Below are 27,815 nucleotides of genomic sequence, written 5' to 3'. Positions count from 1 at the left end.
ACTTGTATCGTAATGTACTATTACCTTTTTATTATTTTGCTGACAACACTGCAATCAAATTGTGGCGGATGGCGGATAGTATTGTTTGGATTGTGCAAGGATATTGTTATGAGAAATATAAAATAGTTTAGTTTAAAAGGTTTATTTTGTGGTTTAAAATCATGGCATACCACTACATTGTTACGGCCCAGAAGCCTACGGCTGTTACATCATGTATTACAGGTAATTAAAACGAAGTTTTTTTTTTCATGATAATTGAGGTTATGTCTGTATATTATGATTTTTATTATATTTTAGGTATCTTTTGGTAGAGTGATACTGTTTGGCAAATATACAAAAGAATGAAGACTTATATTCCGCGTGGAACTATGCGTTGAGTTGTCTTATTTGTTAAATATTGACCGGCGCGCAATACATTCAACTCTGCTTACCTTAGCTATTTTGCGTGATTTGATTGTAACAATGTCAATTTGCGTAAAGATCATCTAATTTTAGAACAAAATTATAGACTCAAACATGAACTGAGGATAAATTAATGTCCATATGATTAACTTTAAGGTAATTTCACATCGCCAACGGATCTAAATCTGTTGGTCGCGAAGGTGAACCGATTGGAGATGTACTTAGTGACACCGGAGGGGCTGCGCCCCATGAAAGAGGTCGGACTGTACGGAAGGGTCGCTAAGATGAAACTTTTCAGGCCTCCAGTGAGTAACTATCACATGAACTAACTAATAATCCAATATATAAATTGTGTTTACCATTATTCTATTCATTGTATTCTTATTAGTTTTGTTTATAAATACTGTGCTCAGTAACAGATATATACAGTTTCATTATTGTTTTTACGGACCTTGTTACCTATAAAAATTTGCTCAGTTAGTAATGCAAAATAAGTGTTACTTTTCATTACAGAATCTACCTCCCACTTTGGAATTGGAGAAATTTATATTATTTTTAGTGAAAATCACTCACTGTTTCAATTCATAAGAGAAAAAAGTTTATAAATATATAATAATGTAAAAACAGCTAAATGTATAATTGATTACATTTTCAGCATGAAACAAAAGACTTAGTTTTCATACTCACAGTACGCTACAATGCAATGATACTGGAATGGAGGACAGGCACTAATGGGGAACTTGAGGTAGTCACCCGAGCCCACGGCAATGTCTCTGACAGTATTGGGAAACCTTCAGAGAATGGTATACTGGCTGTTATAGACCCACAAGCAAGGGTTATTGGGTTACGGTTGTATGATGGACTGTTTAAAATTATACCACTTGATAAAGATTCTATGGAACTGAAAGCGGCTAGTTTGAGGTGAGATATCTTTTGATATTTTTTAACTACTCATTGTTTATCTATGATATTATTAGAAAAATCTATACTTTGAAAACTTTTATTGCATATTCATATCATGTAATACAAGGTGCCCTGAGCATTGTGAGAGATTTTAATGGTGCATTCCTGGTAATATTTAGAAACTAAAATGTCATATAAAATTTTGTGGATTGGGCCTAGTTTCAGAGATAATTAAATGTTTTTCGAAATCATTCTTTCGCCATAAGTCAGTACAAAACAAATTTTTAACTGCGGTATTGCCACTTGGAGGTCTAGTCTGGACATACCTATTGATTGACATCGAAAAATTAAAAAAATGTATTCGAGAGGCTACCCCCAAATAAAAAAAAACTTTTTAGTTAATTTTAGGTTGTGTTTATCAATAAAAATTACGTTTTATGTACAGGAGTGTTCAAAAAAAGGGAAAAAAAAAACAAAAAAAAATTTTTTTTTGACGAATTTCACTAAAAGTTATATAACATTTTTTGCTTCTGTTGCCATCAGGAATGCACCGTTAAAATCTCTCGCAATGCTCACGGGCACCTTGTATAATAGTCATGTAATAATAAAAAAAACAAGCAGAATGGAAGATATATTTGCTTTTCAGGATTCCAGTTGGAACCAGGTTTTAACCTCATTTCCATTTTCCATATTCAGACAAATGAGTTTTGTAAATGATGATATTTGAACTTAATGATACCTTTTTTACTTTTTTGTAATGTAACATTACAGACTGGAGGAACTTAATGTGTATGATGCTGAGTTTCTACATGGCTGTGCCAATCCTACACTAATTTTAATACATCAAGATCTTAATGGGAGGCATATTAAGGTATTCAAACAATGCCATACTTGCATAATCATATTTGTACAGCATAAAGTGCGACCTTTTAGTTTACCTAATGGTAACATTAAGATCTTGATTTTATGGTTTCACTCATGTCTTGGTGCTTGAAAATGAAGACCTCTCCAAAACATGTCATGTGAGTTATTAAAAACCATGTGAGTGAAACCATAAAATTATCTTAATGGTAGTATTTCCCACAACAGTTTAAATGCGATTACCTAATGCTGTTGCTGCATACACAACTAAGTTTGACAGGAAGGCATAGACAACTGGTCTGGCCTAGTGGGTAGTAACCCTGCCTATTAAGCCAATGCTCCTGGGTTCGAATCCCGGTAAGGGCATTTATTTGTGCATTTTACACTACTGTGTATTGTATGTTTTATGTTTACGTTATATTGTAATAATATTAATCATTTTCAGACTCATGAAATAAATTTAAGAGATAAAGAATTTGGAAAGGTGCCCTGGAGACAGGATAATGTTGAGACTGAGGCATCCATTCTGATTCCAGTGCCTAGTCCACTTGGCAAGTATATTTTTATTGGTCTACTCTAGGCTAGTAAAATAACTAAAGAAGCCTGTGTTTTTCTATATGTATGGATAAACTATGACTGAGTTGTTACTTTCCCGATCAATCTATCTACTGGTCACATTCTGATTAATTAAATAACAATTTATTAGTATGCTAACACTTGATCTCACTCTATTTCATAACCCATAGATTTTTCAGTTGCCACCATAATGTGACTATTTTCTAATGATTAACTTTTTGCAGGTGGTGCTATTGTCATTGGCACAGAGTCTATAGTATACCATGATGGACAGAATTACGTAGCTGTTGCGCCTCCGCAAATTAAGGTATATATTTGATAAGATAACACACATTTTTTAACCAAAAGGAAAAAGGTGGGGAAACTAAAAACTGTAATCGCGTGGACGCTTGCGACTCTAGGGGTGTCCCAAGGTATTGTCAACCCTTTAAAAGCCTGTAGAATAATTTTCGTTTTTGATGAAAGCCAATCTTGCAGTTGTAACCTTAATTTTGCTTTTATTTACAGTTAACACCAATAAACTGTTACTGCCGCGTGGACACGGCGGGGCTGCGGTATCTACTGGGTGACATTGCGGGTCGTCTGTTCATGCTACTGTTGGAACTGCAGGAGAAGATTGACGGCACTCAAGCGGTCAAGGATCTTAAAGTGGAGCTACTTGGTGAGTACTTTTGTGCTATCAACTATAAACTTTTATATTAAAAAGCTCGGTTCTCCATCAGTTACACTCTTATTTTAAATATACTAGCTAGATTACTCTGAAACTTTTTACGTACAATAGGATAAGATATATCTAGTCCTGTAATTAGTTTATGTAGCTTCAGATATCATAGTTAAAAACATATAGTAAATTTATATTTTATACAAAACTTGTATTTGTTTATTTCATTTGTTTTATAAACTGGAGCTATACAAACGAATTACAGGACTAGTCTCATGTCATTGTATGTGCAAAGTTTCATTAGAATCCAACACGTAGTTTTAAAATGAGAACTAAACTCCATTTATGTGGGAACTTGGAAAGGTGAAATTCGGATGAGCTTGTGGGGACTCAGGGACTTAGTCATCTCGTCTTTAGGCTAATGCCAGATGACAGTCACTTTTATTCAATCTCTAATTTGCATCAATAGGGTATTTAAAATAAATAATAGAGAAACGTCGACAGCAGTTATTTTTAGACACAATTTATATTTTAAAACACGTATAAAACTAATAGGAGTAACTGATTTGATTGTGACGTCACATGCCAGTGTTCCATATAAATTCCATGGTAGCAAAATCGTTTTGACAGTTCGAAAAAAGAAACTGCTTTGACTAGTAGTCAAATACCCTATTGTAGGTATTAGATTGCCAATTTCTCTTAGCGAGCCGTGACAACGACAACGCTTGATCAATGTTGTTTTCCCCAGGCGAAATCCCGATCCCCGAATGCATGACGTACCTGGACAACGGCGTGGTGTTCGTGGGGTCCCGCTTCGGCGACTCGGCGCTGGTGCGGCTGGCGGCGGCGCGCGACGAGGCGGCGCAGTACGTGCACGCCATGGAGACCTTCACCAGCCTCGCGCCCATCGTCGACATGTGCGTCGTGGACCTGGAGCGCCAGGGCCAGAACCAGCTCATCACCTGCTCGGGTCAGTTTACACACACATACACACACATACAGAAGCATACTGTTACCAAAACGCTTACAGTTTTAAATGTAGACACCATAAACACATATATAGCTGCAGAAAATGAGCCTGGCGAGTCATAAAAGGTCGCTTTTCAGCGATAAGACCGCGTATTTTTACCTGGTTTTGAACTTGTAATTTCATTTTCTGTGTATTTTTAACTTAATGGTACAATAAAGAATATTGATTTTACTTCCTTAAAAGATAAACTGATTGGTTAGTCAGTTTATTTAAAAGTTTGAGCGCTCGATTACTGGATTGACGCGCAAAATGTTGGTAAAGGTTAGAATGCTAGTACAGAAAAAAACTCGGAAACCCTATGAATGACTCCCATAAACAAAAAATTAAGAAACATTTCGGAAGCCGCACAATCTGATACCTTGAAACCAAATTATCGAGAAGGGCATGGCTGCCATCTTTATCTATGTATACCACTTACCACTGAATTTGATTGAATCTTTCTACATCTATCTACTTCAACTATACAATAATTGTTTGTTGTACAAGGGGGCAAAGTTGTTATTTAAGTTGTTAGATACCCGAGCAAGCGAAAGTTACCAAAATTGAATCACGAGCGTAGCGAGTGGTTCGAGAAGCGGAATCTTGAGCGTTGCGTGATTTTCAAGACACGAGGGTTAAACACACTTTGCCTCCGAGTGAAACAACATTTTTCACCACACTAACGCGAGGGAAATACCGGAAATACGAACTATGAAATACCAAAAAATCAAATCCAAATGAATGTAATAAAAAAAATATTATTTAAAATCATAATTAAAATTCAATTCTACGAGCTAACATAAGAAAACAACTCAAAATTTGCATCTGATTAGTTTTTCAACAATCGAGAGGGCCTTTACCAGTTGGTGTGGTTCCAGGTGCTTTCAAAATGGGCTCTCTGCGCATCATCAGAAACGGCATCGGCATCCAGGAGCAGGCCTCCATAGACCTGCCAGGCATTAAGGGCATGTGGGCGCTCACACTAGCCCAGGACTCTACCTACCACGACACGTTGGTGCTAGCATTTGTTGGACAGACTAGGTAAGAGTTTCTTATTATATTTCAAACGGCTGAGAACCAGAGGGAACTAGATTAAATGCTTAATCAATCTAGTCTGGTTCATGGACCCCTTTAAGAGTTTTCGAAGGACTTCGTTACACTTTGTTTTCTAAAGCCGTAATTCCCTAATACTCGTTTAAAATACCGCTTCAATGAAGGGGGTTTCGGTTTGAATGATTAAGCAAATATTTTCTTCTACCTATGACTATGTCTAATATTGCAAATTCTCGTTTTAAGAGGCAAGTCAGTGTTTGTTAGGATTATATCAAGGGGACTTCAGGCTCTCTTAACAAGCACCGGTAAAAAGCTGAGACAAACGCTAGGAATATTATAATTACAGAGGAGACTGTAACCATGCAAGCAGTTGTTATGCAATTTTGGTCTATTTTGGCTACTAGGCTGTTAATTTCTCTTTTTATGTGCCTAACTACATATTTCCACTAATTTACAGGGTATTAACACTGAATGGCGAGGAAGTGGAAGAGACAGAAATCAAAGGATTCGTCTCAGACAGACAGACTTTCTACACTGGAAATGTATGCCACAACCAACTTATACAGGTAAGAATTATTCTATTGATAATATAAGAAAAGGAAAATACTATAAAAAACTGGAATAGAAGATTCAGTATTTTATATCAATGATAATAATTGAAATCCACGTGACACTGATTGAATTTGAAATAGAGGTGGATTGTCAAAGAAAACTTTGTAGTCACAATAAAATTATTGCCATCTTTCGACACATGATTAAAACTTTTAGAACGCCATTTGACTTTGATCCTTATTCTTTACTCATATGTGTTAAATTTCTTAAACATCAAAAAGCGGCGCCATCTAATAGATCACAGGCCAAAGGTATACAGGCACAACCTTTACATAACAGTGAAAGAATAAGGATCAAAGTTAAATGGCTTTCTAATACTTTTAATCATGTGTCGAACAGTTCCTGTAGCTACAAAATTTTCTTTGACAACCACCTCTGTTTCAAATTCTCTTCGGCATGATTTATCACGTGAGGACCTCACGTTCGTGAACTTTGGTTGTCGCAGGTTACGGATGAAGGCATATCCCTGATCGCGCACAAAGAGGCGGGCTGGACGCTGGCCGCGCAGTGGGCAGTGGGCGGGGCGCGCGGCGTGTCCGTGGTGGCGTGCAGCGACACGCGCTGCGTGTGCGCGGCCGGCCCGCGCATATACCTCGTCGCGCTCGGAGATGCTTCGCTTACAACCCTAGCGTGAGTCACAAAGAGGCGGGCTGGACGCTGGCCGCGCAGTGGGCAGTGGGCGGGGCGCGCGGCGTGTCCGTGGTGGCGTGCAGCGACACGCGCTGCGTGTGCGCGGCCGGCCCGCGCATATACCTCGTCGCGCTCGGAGATGCTTCGCTTACAACCCTAGCGTGAGTCACAAAGAGGCGGGCTGGACGCTGGCCGCGCAGTGGGCAGTGGGCGGGGCGCGCGGCGTGTCCGTGGTGGCGTGCAGCGACACGCGCTGCGTGTGCGCGGCCGGCCCGCGCATATACCTCGTCGCGCTCGGAGATGCTTCGCTTACAACCCTAGCGTGAGTCACAAAGAGGCGGGCTGGACGCTGGCCGCGCAGTGGGCAGTGGGCGGGGCGCGCGGCGTGTCCGTGGTGGCGTGCAGCGACACGCGCTGCGTGTGCGCGGCCGGCCCGCGCATATACCTCGTCGCGCTCGGAGATGCTTCGCTTACAACCCTAGCGTGAGTCACAAAGAGGCGGGCTGGACGCTGGCCGCGCAGTGGGCAGTGGGCGGGGCGCGCGGCGTGTCCGTGGTGGCGTGCAGCGACACGCGCTGCGTGTGCGCGGCCGGCCCGCGCATATACCTCGTCGCGCTCGGAGATGCTTCGCTTACAACCCTAGCGTGAGTCACAAAGAGGCGGGCTGGACGCTGGCCGCGCAGTGGGCAGTGGGCGGGGCGCGCGGCGTGTCCGTGGTGGCGTGCAGCGACACGCGCTGCGTGTGCGCGGCCGGCCCGCGCATATACCTCGTCGCGCTCGGAGATGCTTCGCTTACAACCCTAGCGTGAGTCACAAAGAGGCGGGCTGGACGCTGGCCGCGCAGTGGGCAGTGGGCGGGGCGCGCGGCGTGTCCGTGGTGGCGTGCAGCGACACGCGCTGCGTGTGCGCGGCCGGCCCGCGCATATACCTCGTCGCGCTCGGAGATGCTTCGCTTACAACCCTAGCGTGAGTCACAAAGAGGCGGGCTGGACGCTGGCCGCGCAGTGGGCAGTGGGCGGGGCGCGCGGCGTGTCCGTGGTGGCGTGCAGCGACACGCGCTGCGTGTGCGCGGCCGGCCCGCGCATATACCTCGTCGCGCTCGGAGATGCTTCGCTTACAACCCTAGCGTGAGTCACAAAGAGGCGGGCTGGACGCTGGCCGCGCAGTGGGCAGTGGGCGGGGCGCGCGGCGTGTCCGTGGTGGCGTGCAGCGACACGCGCTGCGTGTGCGCGGCCGGCCCGCGCATATACCTCGTCGCGCTCGGAGATGCTTCGCTTACAACCCTAGCGTGAGTCACAAAGAGGCGGGCTGGACGCTGGCCGCGCAGTGGGCAGTGGGCGGGGCGCGCGGCGTGTCCGTGGTGGCGTGCAGCGACACGCGCTGCGTGTGCGCGGCCGGCCCGCGCATATACCTCGTCGCGCTCGGAGATGCTTCGCTTACAACCCTAGCGTGAGTCACAAAGAGGCGGGCTGGACGCTGGCCGCGCAGTGGGCAGTGGGCGGGGCGCGCGGCGTGTCCGTGGTGGCGTGCAGCGACACGCGCTGCGTGTGCGCGGCCGGCCCGCGCATATACCTCGTCGCGCTCGGAGATGCTTCGCTTACAACCCTAGCGTGAGTCACAAAGAGGCGGGCTGGACGCTGGCCGCGCAGTGGGCAGTGGGCGGGGCGCGCGGCGTGTCCGTGGTGGCGTGCAGCGACACGCGCTGCGTGTGCGCGGCCGGCCCGCGCATATACCTCGTCGCGCTCGGAGATGCTTCGCTTACAACCCTAGCGTGAGTCACAAAGAGGCGGGCTGGACGCTGGCCGCGCAGTGGGCAGTGGGCGGGGCGCGCGGCGTGTCCGTGGTGGCGTGCAGCGACACGCGCTGCGTGTGCGCGGCCGGCCCGCGCATATACCTCGTCGCGCTCGGAGATGCTTCGCTTACAACCCTAGCGTGAGTCACAAAGAGGCGGGCTGGACGCTGGCCGCGCAGTGGGCAGTGGGCGGGGCGCGCGGCGTGTCCGTGGTGGCGTGCAGCGACACGCGCTGCGTGTGCGCGGCCGGCCCGCGCATATACCTCGTCGCGCTCGGAGATGCTTCGCTTACAACCCTAGCGTGAGTCACAAAGAGGCGGGCTGGACGCTGGCCGCGCAGTGGGCAGTGGGCGGGGCGCGCGGCGTGTCCGTGGTGGCGTGCAGTGACACGCGCTGCGTGTGCGCGGCCGGCCCGCGCATATACCTCGTCGCGCTCGGAGATGCTTCGCTTACAACCCTAGCGTGACTATATTTGTTTAAAACCAACACTTAAAAAAATATAAGATGTCATCCCACGATATGTTGGCACTTAATTGGCTACTTGACAGTTTTTTATAAATAATGTCAAACGATCTTGATTTTCCTGAGGATCAAATGTCTATATGGGACTCATGGCATTTAAGCAACACAAAGGTCAGAATAGTACATTACGATACAAGTGCGAAAAATAGGAAATTCGAAACGAGTGGCGATAAATTAAAACACGACGAAGGGAGTGTTTTAAATCGACACGAGTTGCGAATTACCTATTCGCACATGTATCGTACAACGTTTTACAGTACATATGGCCCTTTAAATGTTCGACACAGTAACGTAATATGCTACTTCTCGCACTAGTGCTATAAAGTAGCCCCATATGTACTGTAAATGACAGTTAAAGTCTGACGCCTCTAACAAAATGATAATGTGACGTGACGTCACATATATAAGTCTGTCCTAAATGTATGGAAGATCAAAGAAATTGCCATTTTGACCCTGAAATATTGCGTTTATGTGTATAGATGTCATACAAATTATTTTTCAATAAAATGTAAGGAATCGAGTGGTACCATTTTTTTTGTCTATTTTTGAAAGACAAAAAAAAAAAATTTTTTATACTTTGGAGCTTTGTATTTTTTTATAATCTCAATATAATTTCAATATATTTTTTTAAATTCCACTTCTTTATAATGGATGGCTCATTTTTTATCCATTTAACTAAATTTTATTCAACATGTGTCAAGTACCCAATTGTATCCTTAAAACAACCCGCTTGAAATTGTGATCCGCGTTACTTTGTCGTGGAACCCTGAGGACGTGTTACAAACAGAATGACCGAGTCAGAGTGCTATACATCTTGGAACGACATCGCGCAGCAGCGGTAGGCGGAGCAACGTAAGCTAAGATTTTAAGTTAAACGGTAGGTCTTAGCCTCCTATATATAAGGGTCAATTCATTACTGTCAAAAATGTATTCTTACGTTACTCCGAGTATAGCGGCGAGTGAAAATGGGTAGAGAAGTGAAACACTCTCACTTCTCAGGCGCAATCTGCTCTCTGACTCGGCCATTTTGCTAATTACACGTCCTTATGTTTATACACTATTTAATATATCAACTTGACTCAATATATCTATATGTATTTATTGAAATTGAGTGAATATTTGCGTTTCAGCTCTAATTAGACCGAAGCTTTTGAAGCAATTAAGAAATAAGTGAAATTTTCACATCTATCCCAAACATGGATCTAGTATTTAGTATGGATTGGGCATGAGTGGTGGGGGGGAACTGACAGAACGGGATAGTCTTATGTAGCTTTCAGTAAAAGTAGCAGAGAAAGCGTTATTTATTATTGTTTGTCCTTGTCATAGTTTTTTTTAGTCCCCACCGTATATTTTAGTATGGTTTATGGTAGGCAACAAATAACCCGACCAAATTACGTAGGTTGTTTTTGGCATGTTGTCTGGAATGTTAAAACGTGTTTTTAATTTTGTCGCATTGCGTATGTTCTGTCCCTCACGGACGCACGCGTAATAGCACATCAACGATCTTACCAGCCATGATCCCAAACCTAGGTAGGCAGTTGATTGTCTTGAAAAATTATAATGTTATAATTTAAGTATTTAATCAGGGAGGTGTGCATGGAAGAGGAAGTGGCCTGCTTGGACCTAGGCCCCGGCGGCGACACGGCGTTACTTGGCGTCGGCCTGTGGACGGATATATCCGTCAGAGTCCTGCGGCTGCCGGATCTCAGGCCTTTACATACTGAGAAACTATCTGGAGGTTAGCTATTTTCTATTATTATTAGAAGGGAAAACAGCGTGATTTCATGTCGCTGAATTAATAGTACCATTAGAGATATTCTAATTGCAGAAAACGGCATTCAAATAAACTTATTGCTCTATATTTTTCTCTACAACCTATGATCACTTTCCTTGGTGATGGGTTTTAATATGAATGGGTGGATAAACATAATAGGGAAGGTTGATGGGACGGGGATTAATAGATTGACAATGAGCCTTGGAGTTGGCGCAACAGCTGGTATGCGCGTAGGCAACCGTATGCTTTTATTAAGACACCATTCATTTATTATGGAAGACGATTTTTGTCTGTTTTTGACCCCCTCCCTCCCCTATATAGGACAAAAAAATAGACCGACCCCCCTCCCCCTTATATTACGTAAGAATCTAAAGGAAGAAAATAATGTCGATAAAGTTTCGTTTGTCTTAGTGTTTGTTAAAAAAAAATATTTTTGTAACGTTTACTTCTAAGCTAACTCTGTACTGTACCGTGTTTGAGAGAGAGAATTTTCGCATCTTTGTGATCTTACGTAAGAATTATCCCCCTCCCACCCCCTTGTAAAAAAAAGACATACTCTATCCCCCTATCCCCCTCCCCCTAAACCGTCTTACATAATAAATGAATGGCGCCCTTTAGCTATAAGAAAGCTGTTTTTTTAGTAAATGAGAAGTACACTTTAGTACTAAATTACCTTTTTTTCCACAGAAATAATTCCGCGTTCGTTGCTTATCTGCACACTCGAAGGCGTGTGCTATTTACTCTGCGCGTTGGGAGACGGCTCGATGTTCTACTTCACCGTGGACCCGGAGACTGGCGTGCTGACGAACCGGAAACGCGTCACACTCGGCACGCAACCGACTGTACTTAGGAGTTTCCGGTACGTACTAAATCAACATAATTGCCCAGTGTGGTGCTTTATACGGTTCATTGTCATCTTTGCCTGAATGCTTAAAAAACCGAAGGAAATCCAAGAAGTTACTCTTCTTCAAAGTGAATCATCAAAATTGTATAAAGCCGGCCGCCGTATTGAATTTCATCATTTTTGGTCCAATCGTATTTAAAATTGAGATCTGGAGAATGCAAAATACCAGTTACGTGCCTTCAAGGAACATCAGCACATCCTCTTACTCGTAGTAAGCTTCCCTCTTAACATATTTATTTACTCACAGATCACTATCCACAACCAACATATTCGCGTGCTCCGACCGGCCCACCGTCATTTTCTCTTCGAATCACAAGCTCGTCTTCTCGAACGTGAACCTCAAAGAGGTCACTCACATGTGCTCGTTGAACGCGGCTGCTTATCCTGACAGGTAAAGAATAAACATATCAAAAATATAGTCTAGTGCACATAAAATCCCCGAAAAACTGTTAAAAAACAATATCTCTCATCAAACTTTTTTCTTAATTCACGGTATAAAACCTACTACACGTTGTATTTACCAAAATCGCAAAGCCTTTTCTTCCGGCTGTGCCTAGTATAGACACTCGACGACAAGAGGACATTTAGAAATCAGCCCAATAAGAAACACAATAAAGTCAACAGATGTCGCTTCGCTCACTCGTCTCTGACACGGCCTTCCTGACATGAGACAAGTCTACTCGTACATGTTTCACCTTTTACGTTTGCATGAGTAATTGTTTAGTATTAGAGTGATTAAGGTTAAAACGATTACCTTTTTTTTCATAGTTTGGCGTTAGCCACAGACAGCACGGTAACCATAGGCACAATAGACGAGATACAGAAACTTCATATCAGGACAGTACCCCTCGGTGAGACGCCTCGACGCATCGCTTATCAGGAAGCTTCGCAGGTAACCAAATTAGACTAAACATTTTGATATACATTTTTAGGGTTCCGTAGCCAAATGGCAAAAAACTGAACCCTTATAGATTCGTCATGTCCGTCTGTCTGTCCGATTCTGTCACAGCCACTTTTTTCCGAAACTATAAGAGCTGTACTGTTCAAACTTAGTAAGTGGATGTATTCTATGAACCGCATTAAGATTTTCACACAAAAATAGAAAAAAAACAATAAATTTTGGGGGTTCCCCATACTTAGAACTGAAACTCAAAAAATCTTTTTTCATCAAACCCATACGTGTGGGGTATCTATGGATAGGTCTTCAAAAATGATATTGAGGTTTCTAATATCATTTTTTTCTAAAATGAATAGTTTGCGCGAGAGACACTTCCAAAGTGGTAAAATGTGTGTCCCCCCCCGTAACTTCTAAAATAACAGAATGAAAAATCTAAAAAAAATATATGATATACATTGCCATGTAAACTTCCAGCGAAAATTGGTTTGAACGAGATCTAGTAAGTAGTTTTTTTTAATACGTCATGAAATTAAAAAAAAAATTTTTTTTTCATCATACCCATACGTGTGGGGTATCTATGGATAGGTCTTCAAAAATGATATTAAGGTTTCTAATATCATTTTTTTCTAAACTGAATAGTTTGCGCGAGAGAGCCTTCCAAAGTGAAAAAAAGTGTGTCCCCCCCCCCCCCCTGTAACTTCTAAAATAACAGAATGAAAAATCTAAAAAAAATATATGATATACATTACCATGCAAACTTCCACTGAAAATTGGTTTGAACGAGATCTAGTGAGTAGTTTTTTTTTTAATACGTCATAAAATTTAAAAAAAAATTTTTTCATCAAACATATACGTGTGGGGTATCTATGGATAGGTCTTCAAAAATGATATTTAGGTTCCTAATATAATTTTTTTCTAAACTGAATAGTTTGCGCGAGAGACACTTCCAAAGTGGTAAAATGTGTGTCCAAAGTGGTAAAATGTTGAACAAGATCTAGTAAGAAGATTTTTTTTTAATACGTCTTAAATTGTACGGAACCCTTCATGCGCGAGTCCGACTCGCACTTGGCCGCTTTTTGTGTTTGTTATTTAACTTGTTTCTAAAATAATTTTCATGTGGTGATGAGTATTTAGTCAATGTTATATATTATGTTGTTATATGTATGTAGTCACGTTATAAATAAAACGTCAACCGTAATTTACGTTTTTTTTATAACGTTTATCGACATTTTATTTTGATTGTATTGCAAGATACGCAATACACATAGTGATGGACGTAATGCCTTAGGTTTAAAGACATTATCTATATATGAATTGGTGGTCATTATGGTCGGCGTAAAATTGTAGACGTCGAGATTAAATTGGAGATACAAGGCATAACAACAGCGGAATGCGAGGTCTTACGCCGACATCACCTGTACACTAATTTTATCTCGATGTGAAATTAAAAAACCCTTTATCGCAATGCGAAATTAAAATATTACACACTCAAGTTTTCGTGTCGCATACAGATAGGTCTTGCTCTAATTTTGCTCGATGATTTGACCTTATACTTAGACTATTTTGGGTTATTCCCAATAGTTACCACTAAGTTGTTACCACTGGTAAAAGGTGTGATTTTTTTCCCAGTAGTTACCACCAAAATGTTGTTAGAGTTTAATATTAATAAAAATAGTATAGTATGAATAAAGAGTGCTTTAATAAATAATTATAAGTCGATTAGTGTTTCAGAGTTAACTGCTTTAAAAGTGGTCAAAAATATTAAAACTAGTACAAGTGCATAAAATTAAAAGTTAAAGACAAATTAACGTTTGGTTGATCTATCTCATAAATTGTAAATATAATTAATTGCGACGTTATCTATGAAACCTAGATCTTTTGTCGAGGACGCTTACGTCGCTCTGCGTAGCGCAGCGTTTTATTTGTATAGGAGCATGGCAATGGCTTAAGCGTCATCGACACTTAACTTATAATTAATTAGACTTTTAATTAATTATTTATTAAAGCATTCTATATTTATACTGCTTTGATTAGTATTGAATGCTAACCAAATTATGGTGGTAACTACTGGGAAAAAAAACTCACCTTTTACCAGTGGTAACCAATTTGGTGGTAACTAGTGGGAAAATTGTTTTCCAGTAAGGTGATAACTATCAGTGGTAAAAAGTGGGGAAAAAAATCCCAGTAGTTACCACTGGTATCAACTCGGTGGTAACTAGTGGGAATAACCCATTATTTTATACTACATAGATATTCAACGTGTCGTGCGTGCTAATTTTGTCCACGTGTGTCTCCATTTCTCCTACGAGCTTTAACCCTCGGGGGGCCTGTAACTTGTAGACGTTCGGCGTGATCACGATGCGCGTGGACAAGCTGGAGTGGGGCGCGGCGGGCGGCGCGGCCACGGCGGTGCGCGCGTCGGCCTCCACGGCCGCCGCCGCCACGTCGGGCGCCGCCGCGCCGGCGCCCAAGCACGCGCCGCCCGCCGCCGACCAGGAGGTACACAACCTGCTCGTCATCGACCAGCACACCTTCGAAGGTGAGCCCGCTATGGACCTGCAACAACGCTTCAATCTAATCTACGTTTTTAAAGGGCCCTTGCAATCGCAACAGCCGACGCAGAGCGCGCCGCAACTTTTTTTAATGTGAAACCGCAACTGGTCGTACGCAGTTAACCGCCAACTTACATTATAGAATTGCGACGCATCGCTACGTTTGCTAACGCAATTGCCTAAGGATGGTATTCCACCTATCCAATTTCTTAGTCCAATGTGTATTTGCATCTCACAATTTTGCTTAATGAGAGAGTCAACGTCTTTGGCAGTTAAAGGGTTAGGGAAATACATGTATTCTAACTCTGCCGTCGCTATATATATATTTGATATAATGTTTGCAAGGAAAAACATAGACATCCCAACGAATGTGGAAAACTTAAAGTAATATCTTACAGACTGGTTAAAACAAAAAAGTCGTTGTCGTCGTCGTTTATAACAAGATACCAAAAATGTCACCGAGCTTACAGACTCTAAATTCAAAACTGTTCTTTAGGAAAAACTCATTTTGCAAGCATACTATTAAATAAGCGATTTTATCATGTTTGGCAATGATAATGCCCTGCATTAGCAATCGAATGCATCCAATTTATATAAAAAAGTACCTGTTGTATGTTATTTTATGTTTTTTTTTTAATTCCATATTATTTAAATTGTATTTTTTAGTTACTTATAAGATGTTTTGAAAAGATGTGTCCCACTGAGTTTCTTGTCGGTCCCATATTGGGATACCCTCCTACAATTTAGAAGGGATTTAAATCTTCTCGGGTCACAGGTGTAGGGTTAGAGCCGGCATAGCTTTATTTGACGTTCATAAGCTCATTGTAATATGCCTATTTGGAAAATAAACTATCTTTAACGTTTATGATGAAATTTTCACAATCTGTCACAGCAAAGTGTTTGCAGAGTTAGCGACTACGCACCATAATATTTTTCTCTTTTTAAATGATTTGTATATTTTCAGTATTACACGCGCACCAACTGATGTCGAACGAGTACGCCATGTCTCTAGTATCATGTAAGCTCGGCGAGGACAACAACCATTACTACGCCGTCGGCACGGCCACTTTAAATCCCGAAGAGTCGGAACCGAAACAGGTAATCTTTAATTATTGCTCTCATATATAAATTGTCTTAGTAGTTAAGAACCTTTGCTTTGCCCAACAGTGGGACATTCTTCGCTCCTAACCCCTCGAGTCCCAGCCAGAGGCAATCTCGAATACCTCGTAAGTTCCAGGAGTTTAATATTTTTTGATACATTTTATATGTAAATCGGTGTGCGGTGTGGCGAACTTGGGACTTAGATGTAACTTTCTACCGCCGTGATATCGCGTCCGCGGGACTCCAAGGGTTAAATAATTAATAAAAGAAACAAAGCGTGATAGTAGACTTTATTGTTTTATGTTTCGCTATGCGCTAAATATTTTCGTTATGATTGCAGGGAAGAATATTGCTATTCCACTGGTTGGAAGGCAAACTAGTTCAAGTAGCTGAGAAAGACATTAAAGGCGGATGTTATTCTCTTGTTGAATTCAATGGAAAATTGTTAGCTTCAATAAACAGTACGGTGAGTAGAATATATTTAACTGCTATTTTTGCGTGTGTATCCGAATGTATTGTATGGAGCTGAAATGCTATGTGTCTAAATAGTTTTTTTTTTGCATTAGAAAGAAGGTAAGTGATTTCGTCTTTTTATTATTATTGAAAAACACTTTAAAAATAAGTCAAGGCAAGTATTTATTTATTTAACCTTTATTGCATAAAAGAAAAATAATCTCACGTCGCAGGTCACGTGACCGACAGATTCGTCAGATTGAAAATCACGGGCACGTGACCTGATCGAAAAACTGTTACAATGTCATTGAAGCCATTGAAGTGTTACATTTTTTATGTAATATAAATTGTCATGTTTGTGTACGATAGCGCAATAAATTAATATTGTATTTTACCACATAAATGAGAGTAATGTTATATGGATAATAAAGCAATTCGTGCAAAATTATTCCCTAACCATTCCAAAATATCAAAAATGCACAATGTTAATATTCAAGTTGTCACTTCTGCTGGAACTCCCGGAGTGCAATCAATTGTTTTTTTTTTTTTATATATCAGAAAGTGGCAAAATGTATACCGATTCAAGTTGTTTTATTACAGGTTCGTTTATTCGAATGGACTTCAGATAAAGAGTTACGGTTGGAATGCAGTCACTTTAATAACATAGTAGCGTTATATCTCAAAGTAAAGGGCGATTTTATTCTCGTCGGCGATCTCATGCGGTCCATGACGCTTCTTCAGTATAAACAGGTGAGTTGAACAATTACATTTGTGTTTTCTAGAACAATCCTAAAGATTGATTACGAATCAACCCTTATGTTTAAGTTTATAATAAAATAATTTTCACATAAACGCTCTTACGGTAGCTGCAATAGCATTGTGATTAAATGAAGGATCTGTAAAATGTGACCCACGAGCTTTTATTTTTAGCTCGCAGTAAGGAAGCCTCATACAGCGCTGGTGGCCTAGCGGTAAGAGCGTGCGACTTGCACAATCCGGAGGTCGCGGGTTCAATCGATGAGTTTCTCGGAACTTATGTACAAAATATCATTTTATATTTACCAGTCGCTTTTCGCTGAAGGAAAACATCGTGAGGAAACCGGATTAATCCCCATAAAGGCCCAAGGCCCAATAGTTTACACTGGGGTGGATGGCCAGATGGCAGTCGCTTTCGTAAAAACTAGTGCCTTCGCCAATTCTTGGGATTAGTTGCCAAGACCCCAGGCTCCCATGAGCCGTGGCAAAATGCCGGGACAACGCGAGGAAGATGATGAAGTAAAGAAGTCTCGTACAATCCAGTCCGCGATAAAGAATCGAGAGAGCCGAAGGCGTAAAGTGTTGCTCTGGAGTAAAACATTAGGAAACCTTGATGTGAAGTTTATAATGTAATCGATTTTTTCCAGATGGAGGGTAGTTTCGAGGAGATCGCGCGCGACTACAGCCCCAACTGGATGACGGCCGTGGAAATATTGGACGATGACACGTTCCTCGGCGCGGAGAACAGCTTCAATCTATTCGTTTGCCAAAAAGACAGGTTGGTATCGAAGATTAACTGGGTTTCTTTATTCTTTATTGTATTGCAGTCATGCTCATACATCAGGTGTTACAATTTGAAGATGGTAGGTACATGAGACCCTGTAAGGGCACTCAATATTTCTTAAGTCTAGGTAGGTAGGTACATGCATTTAATACATATGGCAACGAAATCTATATTTTATAATGTTATATTTTATCGACGTTTATGCAATATAAAATGTCAAGTTATTAATTGATTAAAATAATAAGCAATATGGTTAATATTAATTAACTATAGCGTGATTTTAGATAATGCATTAATGTCGATGAATGCTTACTAATAATAATATTATAATAAAATTTAAATTGTTTGTAAATTAGCATATTATGTAACTGTGTCGAAAATTTAAAGGGTCATATGTACTGTAAAACGTTGTACGATACATGTGCGAATAGGTAATTCGCAACTTGTGTCGATTTAAAACACTCCCTACGGTCGTGTTTTAATTTGTCGCCACTAAGTACATAGCATTATTCCAGTGTTTGGTCATTTAGAAATTCGTCTATTGTATAATATATTTTCTCTAAAAGGAGCTTTTAAGAGTATTTTTAAATTGTTTGTCATTCGGTTCTAGTTTTATACTGTCGGGGAGTTTATTTGTAATTTGAATGCATTGGTAATAGGGCACACCCTTTCTGCACATAGCCAACTTGGTATTTGGTACGGCTAGCTGATTTTTAGATTTTTCCTATCGTTAACTTTTGATTATCCATTTACTACAAAACTTGGCACTAAAGCGTCATCTATTTCAACTGTCACATTTGCGACTGAAATATTTTACTTACTCAGTGACCCAAAATGAGACTTGGCCTCCGACACAAATAGCGCTACTTTTCTCGGTCCTGCGCTACTTCTCGCCAATTGGCATCATGACAGTAACAAAGAATCATGGAAATAGTAGTTCCAAAGAAACATATATGTATATTTGATATGATTCTAAAAATTGGCCCATTATCAGTAAAAACATTAGGATTAACAATATTTTCAATAAAATTAATTTTAACTGAAACACCAATCGGAAGCGAGCCAAAACGTGACGTCATCACTCCATGACATATTTGTTTGAGCAGCATAGACAACTTCATTGACCGTAATCCATACGTCCATAGCAAATAGTTTGAACTGAAATATTGTTTTTCGGAACCAGTACAAGTGTACCGATAATGTTAAAAGGGATTTCAAAAGGGTATAGTCGGGTAAGCATGGCCAAACTACCCTTAGCGAAAAAAATAATTTCCTTTGACTGGATTATTGGTTAAAAAAAAATGCAAAAAAAAAAAATATTTTATTACAGTCAAAGTACTAATCCGATTTCTTTGTAATTTGGGTATGTTGTATATACAATTAAGGTTATTTTCTAAAAAAAATAATAATATTAGATTATCTCTTGAAAAAAAAAATTAGTAGTACGTTTTCAGAAAAAAAAAATTACGTGCGAGATTGCGACAGTTAGCAAATTTATATATTTCATGTAGAATTTAATAATGTTAAACATATATTTTATTCAAAAACTAAGCCTCGATAAATTTTTTTTGGTAAGGGCAGTCGGGCCATGCTTACCCGGCTATACCCTTTGTCATCATGTCAATTGTTGACTCTGAGCTCGCGCTGATGCGCCTCCACCACGTCGCTGCAGCGACACCTGGGGCGCCCCATAGGACGGGCTCCTGCTAGGCGGCCCAGGTACGCTTCTTTCACACTTCGATCTTCATCCATTCTTTCAGGGTGTCTAACCAACGGAGTCTGCGAGCTTTAGTCTCCCCCATGATGTTGTTGGATAATAAAAATATTACACGAATTTATCTGAAATATTTTACACTAATTTATTTGTTTTAGTTTTCCTTTATCTGTATCATTCTACATGCTAATAGGTGTCAGGATGTAAAAGCATTTCGTAGCGATATTCTCTTGGATTGTCCCTTTTATTCGTCTATTTACTGCTTCGTCACAGCGAAGCGTCATCACGCTTGAGAACGCCCGCAACCACGTCCTCGCGTCCCGTTTTTTCATTAAATGCCTCGGTCTCAGTTGACGCCAACGCTGCGCGTAATGCAAAATCCATACATAGAAATATGGCTTTCTTTCTATACAAGTTATGCGCGGCATATAAATTGTCATTAACATTCCAGTGCGGCCACAACAGACGAGGACCGACAACACATGGGCTACACGGGCCAGTTCCACGTGGGCGACATGGTGAACGTAATGCGCTGCGGCTCGCTCGTCGCCACGCACGCCGACACCGCCGCGCCCGTCACCTCGCCCGTGCTGCTCGCCACCGTCACCGGCGCCATATGTGAGTCACGCAACTGTCAACCTTATACCGCCGGGGTAGAGTCTGAAACCCCGCGACGCCACGCACGTCGACACCGCCGCGCCCGTCACCTCGCCCGTGCTGCTCGCCACCGTCACCGGCGCCATATGTGAGTCACGCAACTGTCAACCTTATACCGCCGGGGTAGAGTCTGAAACCCCGCGACGCCACGCACGTCGACACCGCCGCGCCCGTCACCTCGCCCGTGCTGCTCGCCACCGTCACCGGCGCCATATGTGAGTCACGCAACTGTCAACCTTATACCGCCGGGGTAGAGTCTGAAACCCCGCGACGCCACGCACGTCGACACCGCCGCGCCCGTCACCTCGCCCGTGCTGCTCGCCACCGTCACCGGCGCCATATGTGAGTCACGCAACTGTCAACCTTATACCGCCGGGGTAGAGTCTGAAACCCCGCGACGCCACGCACGTCGACACCGCCGCGCCCGTCACCTCGCCCGTGCTGCTCGCCACCGTCACCGGCGCCATATGTGAGTCACGAAACTTTCAACCTTATACCGCCGGGGTAGAGTCTGAAACCCCGCGACGCCACGCACGTCGACACCGCCGCGCCCGTCACCTCGCCCGTGCTGCTCGCCACCGTCACCGGCGCCATATGTGAGTCACGCAACTGTCAACCTTATACCGCCGGGGTAGAGTCTGAAACCCCGCGACGCCACGCACGTCGACACCGCCGCGCCCATACTGCTCGCGACCGTCACCGGCTGTAGGTATATGCGAGTCATGGCACTGACAACCTTGTAGAGACGCGGTAAAGTCTAAAACCCAGCGTCGCCACTGAATGCCAGTGACTGAATATATATATAGACTAACAAGGAAAGGTACCCAACTGTCCGGTTCCGATTTGATTTATATTCATATATGTTATAGAGTAGACTAAAATAACGGACACGTATTTTTTTTTTAGCTGCCCAAACTCAACCTATTGAGAGAAATTGTCCTCCAAAGTATTAAAAAATTACTTAATCTTCTATCTCGTATAGAAAGTGGTGCTCAAGCAACTTACAAGTTAATGGCTTGTTTGAGTATATGTTTGAGAGCAGGAAAAAATAATGAGCACGTGTTTCATTATATCGCTAAGATATTATAAAACTTCGAATGTCGATTTTATTACAAAAAAATAAGTTTCAGCCGATATAACAAAACACGTGCTCATTATTTTTTCCTGCTCTCAAACATATACTCAAATCAGCCATAAACTAGCAAGTTGCTTGAGCATCACTTTCCATAGGAGTTGGGTACCTTGTAAGCTCTCCGTGCAAAAATTAGCTTCCGAAAGTTATCTCTTCGCCATAAATGTGGGCAGCGCGGCATTACAATATTTGACGTTGTCAAACTGCTCTGTCCTGTGTGAGACGCTTGCTGATTACTATCCGTGGAGTCATTTTTGAGCTCTAGTTAGTCTTCCATTTATTCGAGTTCGTTGCACCTTATAGCAACTGGAGAATGTCTAAAACCCGAATTCCTTTTTAAGCTACTAGAAATTCATACAACATTCTTTCGTCTGTACACAGGCTTAGTAGTCCAACTGACGCAAGAACTGTACGAGTTCCTGCAACAGCTGCAGGAGCGGCTCACGCACACGATCAAGTCGGTGGGCAAGGTGCCGCACTCGTTCTGGCGCTCCTTCAACACCGACATCAAGACCGAGCCGGCGGAGGGCTTCATCGACGGCGACCTCATCGAGAGCTTCCTCGACCTCAGCCGCGACAAGCAGAAGGAGACCGTCAAGGGGTTGCAGGTTGGTTCACACTACACTAGCGTCGTTAACAGAACACTTCCTTCAAGACCGAGCCGGCGGAGGGCTTCATCGACGGCGACCTCATCGAGAGCTTCCTCGACCTCAGCCGCGACAAGCAGAAGGAGGCCGTCAAGGGGTTGCAGGTTGATTCACACTACACTAGCGTCGTTAACAGAACACTTCCGTCACCGAGACCGAACCGAGTAATTGAATTAAATTTAATTTGAATTACCTGGTAATTATTAATTTAAATTACATTAATTCGTAATTGCATTACGCAATTACGTTGTGTAAACTATTTATTACTTACACAAACAGGATTAAATTTACCCACGTGGAATGGTTAAGGAAAATAGTCGGTCTAGTACATTTATTGGATAAACATTTACCAAAATACAGTTTAAATTACTAATAAGCATTTAAAGGAAGTACTTAGGTGTGTTGGATCTCCAAATAAATAAAACAAAACAAAAAAACAATAAGTATTTTGAGGTACAGTCAACTGCAAACGTATACATATGTGTCAGTCCTAAACAAAAGGGACCTTTTGGCGGAAATTGAGTTATCTAAGGGATATAAATCTAGAAACACATACCTAACTACAACATTCAACCCACCTAAAATACCGCCATAAGGTCCCTTTTGTTTTGGACTGACACAAATAGCGTCCAAAGTTGAATGTAAGAACTAAAACACGTACTAAAAAACTTACACAAATATGAAAAAAAAATTGAAAATTTTGAGGATAAGTTCCTTAAAATGAGTGGCAAAATTTGGCCTTAACATATTAAATTAAAACACAAACCCACAAACAAGTATATCATGCTATATAAAAAAACAATGAAAATGTTTTACTGAGTGTAATTTGTAATGCATGAAGTAATGCATTACGAATTAAAATTACAAAATGTAATTTCTAATTCCATTTCGAATTACATTTTGTAATGCAATGAAATTTAAATGCAATTAAAAATTACATTTCAGTAATTTCCATTTATAATTCAAATTACATTTTGTAATTGCAATGCATAATTCGTAATGCAATTGCTTTTTGTCCAACACTGGTGAGGACGCGTGTTTAGAGTCAACATTTTTGGTGCGAGTCAGAATGGTGGGTGTACTTAAATGAAAACCATACCATATTTTTGTACCTAATTTGTACTATTTAGTACCTCCTTTAAAAAAAATTGTACATCACGGTATTTAAAGTTATCACCAAAAAACAGTATACCCGCCATCCTGACAGTCAGAATGGCGGGTGTACTTTATTACGCTATGTTCCCGTGGTTATTGATAAATTCTATAAAATCCAAATTTTTGTACCTTTTTTGTATTTTCATATGTTCAATTTTAATACGGGTCATTTTATTTGTGGTTTCCAAGTTTTACTCATTTTATATTTTGCTTGCTATTACAATTTTGCAGGAGTTATAATTTTTCAAGTTACCATTACAAACATTAAAGGTACTAAATACTGGCGTAATAAAAAGAATTGTACCTTAGCGTTAAAAAAGGCTAGGCGCCAATTCAAAGAAATCTTCCTAAGAAAAATCATTTTTAAGACATGATTTTCTGAGTTATTTGAACTTAACAGATTAAACATTAAAGGTACTAAATCCTAGCGTAATAAAAATAATTGTACCTTAGCGTTTTTTCTTCAAAATGAAATCGATAACTTGAAAAATTGTAACGCCTGAAAAATTGTAATAGCAAGCCAAATATAAAATGAGTAAAACTTGGAAAGCACAAATAAAATGACTCATATTATAATTGAATATCTTCTTTATCCTCGCCTCATCCCGTTATGCGGGGTCGGCTTTCCTAATCTTGAGGCGCCACTTTGATCGCTGATAAGCGTCGTCACTGGACAGGCCCAACTCCTTCATATCTCTTCGGACATTCGTCAGCCAGGTAGTTACTGGCCTGCCCCTTCCTCCCTTTGCTGCAGCCATGGAGAGGCACTTCTTCACTACGTGATTTTCGGGTCTACGTAACGTCTATAATTGAATATGAAGGTACAAAAATTTGGCTTTTATATAATTTATCAATAACCACGGGAACATAGCGTAATAAAGTTCACAGGCGGGTGTACTGCTTTTTGATAATAACTTTACGTACCGTGAGGTACAATTTTTTTAAATGGAGGTACTAAATAGTACAAATTAGGTACAAAAATATGGTATGCTTTTCAATTATTTTTATTTAGGTACACCCGCCATTCTGACTTTCATTTTTGGTATACAGTTCAAAGGAGCTTTTATCCCAGTCAGTCGCTTAGCGCAAGGCATACAGTGCGCACATAACTAACTAATACACTACCGCGCGGCACCGTCTGGTCCTCGTAAAAATCTGATCTGTCACCTTATGATATATTGACGGAGTTGGAATAAATCGGTGTGCTAAACTGAACTTTGTTTACCTACTCAGGGTCACCCATACCTAAAAACGGTTGTATGGCGGGTTGTGACTACGGAGGGCTCCTAGATTTACCTGGCGAGAACCGGGAGTTCCTGGTTCCGGTACTAATTGTGTATAGAAAACAAGCACCGGGAGCACATCCTAGTTGTAACTATCGCTTTTATTGCTGCGGCAAAAGAATTCATAAACAAGAACTTACATTAGATATATTAGATACAGGGGGCGGACAAATCTATTAATGTATGGCAGGTATTAATCACTTTATTGCAGACATTACAGCCCATATAATTAAAACACATCATAGACGTGCGCGCCGCCGCGGCGCGCCGCCGCCATAAGGAGTCAGCGCGCCGCCGCCGCCGCCGGTAGTTTAAAATTCGCGCCGAGACAAAACCCGCAAAAGAGTACAAGTTTAAAATCAATGGACATAAAGCGCGTGCGACGCGTGCCGTGGAGCACAGCGAGCGCCGGAAAACTCGCGTCCAAGCTCAGAAGCTCGCCGTTCGTACGCCTGCCTCCGAGTAGCTTTAGCGTTCCGTTTTTTTAATTCGTTGTATGATTTATTTTAATGAATCTGTGTATTTAGGCTGCTCTGCTGGCACTAGAATCCCTTGAGTCAAACTCAAAACTAGTCCACAACTGTAAAATAAACCTCAATGCACTGGCTAACTCCAACAAAGTCATACTTAGATGGGTACCAGGGCACTCCGACATTAACGGAAACAAAGAAGCGGACGAACTTGTTAGAAAGGGCGCAGACACACCCGTGGTCGGCCCAGAACCGTTCTGTGGAATCACAAAACGGGATGCATGTTCTCTGCTCAGCAATTTAGAAAAAGTAAGGGCAAACGATTGGTAAAAGGACAAGAACACTCGAAAGCTCTGATCAAAGGGTTTAACAGCAAAACTGCTAGGGAGCTTCTAGGGCTCAAAAGACACAAAGCCTGCGCGGTGACCAGAATTTTGACTGGACACTGTAAGTTGAACAAACACATGTTTCAAATTGGAAAGAAACAAGACGCGACATGCAGGTTCTGCCATGAGTCAGAGGAGACTGCAATGCACATTCTCTGCTCCTGTGGACCACTAATGTCAAAAAGACTTCTTTTTGACATTAGTGGACACATATAAGACACACTTAGGGCGGCACGTATTGTGGGTTGCAATACGTGCCGCCCATTATAGGTACAGAACATTACGGCCCAAAGAATCTGGAATTTCCTGGATTCAACGGGCATCAGTAAGGAACTTTAAAGGGCTGTCACAATAGATCACTACCTGGTCGACGTGGCACTCAAAGGCCCAAAAAACCCCAATAATAATAAATGTAGTATTGAGTTGTTTGTACCTGTTAGTTACTGTGTTACAGCGAACATGACATCAAAAGCGGATATTGAAAAAAATAAGTTAAATAGACTTTCGGTAGCAATAAATTTTACCTCAAAAACAAAAGTTGACCTCTATCTGACTGCTAACGAATTAACTCCAGCTGGTTTCTTGGCAGAATATGCCAAAGAATTAATCACTTACTACGAACATAATCAACCATTATTACACCAGGGTCAAAAGGAAGAAGCCAGTACAAGTAAAGTTTCAATACTTTCCCAACTCTCGCGCAAATACAGCATGCAACACAGTTCTCATGGTTCCGGCTTCGATGATGCTGTTGACCAGGAAGCTTGGAAATACCTAGCTACTGCTGATCCTGCGGAACTTGAAGACGGGGACATCTTGTCCTACTGACAAACCAGACAATCTGCCTACCGGCGTTTATCATCATTAGCACAGGCTCTGTTATGCACTAGCACTCCGAGCGAAAGAGTGTTTTCGGTTGCTGGATTGCTTTTAACAGCCAAAAGGTCCCGGCTGAGTCCATTTAGGGTGAACAAAATAATTTCTGTGCACGACAACTATAAAAGTTGCAAACAAAATATTTCTGTCAAGAAAAGTGATTGAGTCATCTTTTCAGTTCACTTAATAAAGTTCTTTCGTTTAAGCGTGGGTTTTCATTATACATCTTAATATGCAAAGTTGAAAAATCATACGCCGCCGCCGTGGATTTTTTCGTGGCGCGCCGCCGCCCGATTTTTTTCGACCGGCGCGCACGTCTAACACATCATTTCATTATTAGACACACCGTTATGTATGTCCTTGGCTGTAAATTCTCATTTCATCGGTACTTTTATTAAGTCTTGATGTATTTTTTGTTCAGATCGATGACGGCGGGGGCATGATGCGCGACGCGACGGTGGACGACCTGGTGAAAATCGTGGAAGACCTCACGAGGATACACTAGGCCATTAGGATATAGCTAAGATTAAACATTATATGAAATTTGCCTACCAACATAAAATGTTTTCCAACCCTACTGTGGACTTTTAATGTGTAGTAAAATCCATTAAAACTGCTGGCTTCGTGAGCTGTAGACCTCGCGAAGATCCAAAAACTAAATCGACAAAAAACAATTAAACTGGCCCACAAAACATCACGAGAATCGATAGAAATGCGATCCGTGATTCGTAAAGAAAAGTCGGACATACCGCAACATTTTTGCCCATGCTGACACGGTGATGCTTCGCACTTGTTCTGTCACTCATGAAATTCGTAGAATGTTGTTTTGTGGATATCTCCGTATATATTTACTTGTTTTGTGTGGAAGGTATTTTAAACTAGCAATCATTATTATTTTTTTAGATTTAAACGAAAATAGTAATTGTGTTTTTTGAATTTTGCAAGCGAGGTTATTAGATGCACGACAGCCGCAGGCTGGAGTGCATTAAAGACTCGAGTTAGCAATATTTCTTACACAATGTTTTTCATCATACTTGCGAAGAAGAAACAAAATTATAAGCGAAATAATTCTTAAATACGGTGAATTTTCAAACATTCGTCCGCCATATTGTATTTCTTTGACAGGTTAGGCATCGAAGGCACAGAGACCTATCTGGCATTTAGCCAAATTCAAAATTTAAAAAAATATTTTAGACGGCTATTAAATTAATCAAATTAAAATAAACAATCAAAATAACGCCAGTATCAAAAT

The 27,815-nt window shown here is 41.5% G+C and overlaps 1 protein-coding gene across 1 annotated transcript; it reads left to right on the top strand.

Annotated features, from left to right (window-relative positions):
- Positions 1-37: 37 nt before the first annotated feature.
- LOC133528698 (DNA damage-binding protein 1) lies at positions 38-27,140 on the top strand. Its single transcript, XM_061866167.1, has 23 exons — positions 38-222; positions 559-707; positions 1,058-1,323; positions 2,077-2,176; positions 2,612-2,717; positions 2,967-3,049; positions 3,250-3,403; positions 4,152-4,373; positions 5,291-5,453; positions 5,923-6,031; positions 6,523-6,707; positions 10,608-10,759; positions 11,483-11,654; positions 11,947-12,090; positions 12,468-12,591; positions 14,938-15,136; positions 16,114-16,247; positions 16,591-16,716; positions 17,304-17,453; positions 18,107-18,237; positions 20,409-20,575; positions 22,128-22,354; positions 26,985-27,140. Exons 1-23 carry the CDS (start codon positions 162-164, stop codon positions 27,066-27,068), a joined length of 3,408 nt encoding a protein of 1,135 aa, XP_061722151.1. The 5' UTR covers positions 38-161; the 3' UTR covers positions 27,069-27,140.
- Positions 27,141-27,815: the final 675 nt, after the last annotated feature.

This window comes from Cydia pomonella, chromosome 19, assembly GCF_033807575.1.
Source record: "Cydia pomonella isolate Wapato2018A chromosome 19, ilCydPomo1, whole genome shotgun sequence".
Classification (NCBI taxonomy): domain Eukaryota; kingdom Metazoa; phylum Arthropoda; class Insecta; order Lepidoptera; family Tortricidae; genus Cydia; species Cydia pomonella.
The sequence above is the reverse complement of the archived record's forward strand: the minus strand, read 5'-3'. Positions and strand labels throughout refer to the sequence as shown.